This window comes from Epinephelus moara, chromosome 14 (genome assembly GCF_006386435.1).
Source record: "Epinephelus moara isolate mb chromosome 14, YSFRI_EMoa_1.0, whole genome shotgun sequence".
In the NCBI taxonomy this organism is placed as follows: domain Eukaryota; kingdom Metazoa; phylum Chordata; class Actinopteri; order Perciformes; family Serranidae; genus Epinephelus; species Epinephelus moara.
Genome location: NC_065519.1, coordinates 41,920,246 through 41,924,383, shown reverse-complemented (window position 1 = coordinate 41,924,383; position 4,138 = coordinate 41,920,246). Strand labels below are relative to the sequence as shown.

The window sequence follows — 4,138 nt, the reverse complement described above, 5'->3', positions numbered from 1 at the left end:
GAGAATAAAGTCCTACATATACAAGAATAAAGTTGTATTCTACGAGAATAAAGTCAGAAACTACGAGAAAAAAGTCATAATATTACGAGAATAAAGTCCTACATATACAAGAATAAAGTTGTATTCTACGAGAATAAAGTCATAATCTTCGAGAATAAAGTCCTACATATACAAGAATAAAGTTGTATTCTACGAAAATAAAGTCAGAAACTACGAGAAAAAAGTCATAATATTACGAGAATTAAGTTCTAAATCTACAAGAACAAAGTTGTAAATCTACGAGAATAAAGTCTTAAATATACAAGAATAAAGTTGTATTCTACGAGAATAAAGTCATAATCTACGAGAATAAAGTCCTACATATACAAGAATAAAGTCATATTCTACGAGAATAATGTCCTACATATACAAGAATAAAGTTGTATTCTACGAGAATAAAGTCATAATCTACGAGAATAAAGTCCTACATATACAAGAATAAATTTGTATTCTACGAGAATAAAGTCAGAAACTACGAGAAAAAAGTCATAATATTACGAGAATTAAGTTCTAAATCTACAAGAACAAAGTTGTAAATCTACGAGAATAAAGTCTTAATTATACAAGAATAAAATTGTATTCTACGAGAATAAAGTCCTAAATCTACAAGAACAAAGTTGTAAATCTACGAGAATAAAGTCCTAAATATACAAGAGTAAAGTTGTAAATCTATGAGAATAAAGTCCTAATTATACAAGAATAAAATTGTATTCTACGAGAATAAAGTCCTAAATATACAAGAATAAAATTGTATTCTACGAGAATAAAGTCCTAATTATACAAGAATAAAATTGTATTCTACGAGAATAAAGTCCTAAATCTACAAGAACAAAGTTGTAAATCTACGAGAATAAAGTCCTAATTATACAAGAGTAAAGTTGTAAATCTATGAGAATAAAGTCCTAATTATACAAGAGTAAAGTTGTAAATCTATGAGAATAAAGTCATAAACTATGACTAAAAAGGCATAATATTACGAGAATTAAGTCCTAAATCTACAAGGAAAAAAGTTGTAAATCTACGCCTTGCCTAGTAATATAATGCATTACCAAGAAGATTTCAAGTCACATTATTAGATTTACAATGTCAAGTAATATGTTACCACCCGAAGACTGGGTGACTTTTCTTCATCTAAAATAACAAGTCTAATTTTGTAATATTTCGACTTTTTTTTTTGTGAATATATGACTCTATTCTTGTTACATTATGACTATTTTCGTAGATTTATGACTTTATTCTCACTGATTTATGACTTTATTATCGTAATATTTTGACTTTTTTCCTCCTAGATTAATGACTTTATTCTGGAAATCTAAGTTGTTGTTTTTGTCTTTTTTAACATGACCCTAATCCTCCCTCTTGCACTTCTCAGCTGAGCTGTTGTATTAGATCACAATAGATAGTACATGATTAAGCTGTCACTGGGTGTACAGCAAACATTAGTTTGATTCTACTTTACCTTCCCATTTGCAAATCATGTTTCAGAAGTGTAACAGCTGCACACTGAACCGGTTCAACATTCTTTCTGACCAGGAACTTCTGTGTTATGAAAACCTTACTGTGACAGATAGTCACTTGACATAAGTTAAAACAATTTCCTGTTTTGTTTTTTTCTCTAGTAAATGATATGTTTATAGTCCTCTATATAGACCATACAAAATGCAAACAGTACAATGATTTTAAGAGGCTGCTAATCTATGCAAAGTAGTCGCGCGCCGTAGGAAAAAAAAAATCGAGAAGTGGTAAGAATCTGTCAGGGTAATGGCAGGGAGTTATATTCCATCGAAACAGCCTACTGTTGAGTGACTTAGCCTACATCTGCTACAGAGTGAACAGATAACACTTTAAATTGCGTTTTTATACGGACTCTGGCTCAGTTTGATAATTGAGGCTCGTGCCTCGTCTCCTTCTGGCAGCGTGTTGTTCTCTAACAGGTAAAGAGCACAGTAGAGAGCTTTAAGCTCCATCAACATTAAACTTCCCAGACGGTCTTACCCCAGAGACGCTAACTCGTCGCTCATGTCCTCGGTGGATGCATCACTGTAGAAACTCATCTCTCCACCAGGATTCAGGGTGGCAGTGAGGAAGTGCTCTGAAGGCGCAGACTGAAGTGAAAGCTGTCACTTTGAGTCAGACACGCCTTAAGAGGAAACAGGCTTTACTGAGTCTCTGTTAGTAATGCTGCTGTGCAGGGGTGGAATGTAAATAAGTGCATTTACGCCTGTAGGCTACTGTAATTAAGTACAGTTTTGAGGTAACTGTAATTTCCATTTTATGCTGCTGTATACTTCCTCTCCACTTCATTTTAGAGGAAAATATCCTCCAGTTTATTTATCTTTAAAGCTTTAGTTATTAGTTACTACTTAAAAGAAACATAATTTTATCAGAGGTTGTGTCAGCCAGCCACATATAGAGCAATTAAAATGAGCTCCACGTTTAAATGATGTACATATGAATGAGTCAATAATTATAGTCCAGTCATATAATATGATTCTGAAAAGGGCCATTCTGCATCATGAGTATTTTTATTTTTAATAATAGGACAGCAGTACCTCAGTCCATAGGAACCAAAGGGTTGCCATTTCAAGTCCCCATACCTCATCTGAAGAGGTGCTGGTTCATTTCCTGTGCACTGCCAAGGTGCCCTTGAGCAAAGCACTGAACCCCCACTTGCTCAGTGTGTCTGTCCAAGGCAGCCCCCTCGCCCTGACATCTCTACATTTAAAGCATGTATATGGGTTCTGTTTGTGCAGGTGTGTACTTCAGGCCTGTGTGTAAATTGAATTTCCCCCAGTATATCATCTCCCTCTTCATCTTCCTCTTCTTCTTAATACTCTAAAGGTGCAGTGTGTAGGATTTAGGTGGCTATATTGGCAGAAATTGAATACAATATTCATAGCTTTTGCTGCTACTTTAGTGTATAATTACCTGAAAATAAGAATTGTTATGTTTCCATTACCTTATAATAATAATAATAATAATAATGATAATAATAATACATTGGATTTATATAGCGTTTTTCTGGATACTCAAAGATGCTTTACAGAGAACAACAACAGAAAAAGATGAAATAATCCATTCGAAGGGAAACAATACAGAGAGGGAGAAGAAGACAACAGTTTTTTGGAGGTTGTAGGCAGTGTTGAAGAGGTGTGTTTGAGGGATTTCTTGAAGCGAGAGAGTCAGGGGGCAGGAGGTTGGCATCAGCAGGCCTGAGGGTGAAAGAGGGAGTGTGCTTGTGGAGGAGCTCAGACTTACAGGGGTCCACCATGTTGTTTCTACAGCAGCCCAGAATGAACAAATCAAACACTAATTTCGCATCAGCCACCATAGTTCTCCTAAATTCTTAACAAACGGGAGAAGTTTCAGTTGGTTGCAATCTGCAAATCCCACACACTAAACCTTTAAGTAGACTATATTTTGGTGTTAATACTTTTGTGTTTTTACTTACATAAGATCTTGAATGCAGGATGTTTGAATGCGTTATGTTTACACTGTAGTGTTCCTACTTTATTCAAGTAAAAGATCTGACTATTTCTTCTGCCACTGGTGGTGTGCTCTCCGCTTTACATTCACGCTTACGACATGTTTGACTTTCCATGCCACCGAATATTTCAGAGGTGGAAATAACGTCAGCTGTAGGCAGACTGGTGACTTATTGCATTCCATTCATTCAGCTGGCACTTTTATCCAAAGTGACTTACAATTAGTGCATCCAACCACGAGGGCTTCATCACAGTAGGGTTTTGTTTTTTCATGGACCAGTTGGTGCAGTCCGAACAGATGAGTTTGCGAGGGAAGATGTGCAGACTTTCTCCTGGGCTGATGTCAGTCCACCATTGTGGCTTAAACTTGATTTATATAGCAGCTTTCTAAACACAGCTACAAAGTGCTGTACAATAAAACTAAATACATTTAAAACACGGGGAAAAGAAACTAAAATGTCATTCAGTAAAATATAAGATAAAGAAGGCCAGAATTAAAATCAGCAAGATGATGATGAAATAGACAGACAGCTCAGATAAACTCAGGATATGCTTTCTGATAGAAGTATGTTTTAGGAGATACTTAAATGAAGCCAGTGACTCACACAGCCTCG

General features: G+C 35.5%; 1 protein-coding gene across 2 annotated transcripts in view; it reads right to left on the bottom strand.

Moving 5' to 3' along the window:
* dapp1 (dual adaptor of phosphotyrosine and 3-phosphoinositides) overlaps positions 1 to 2,176 on the bottom strand; it is a 28,926-nt gene extending 26,750 nt beyond the window's left edge. For both annotated transcript variants that reach the window (XR_007571049.1, XM_050062352.1), the window contains exon 1: positions 2,035 to 2,176. Coding sequence is in view for 1 of the 2 variants with exons in the window: in XM_050062352.1 (XP_049918309.1) it covers positions 2,035 to 2,093 (59 nt within the window). In the remaining variant the exon portion in view is untranslated. The remainder of the gene's footprint in view (positions 1 to 2,034) is intronic.
* Positions 2,177 to 4,138: the final 1,962 nt, after the last annotated feature.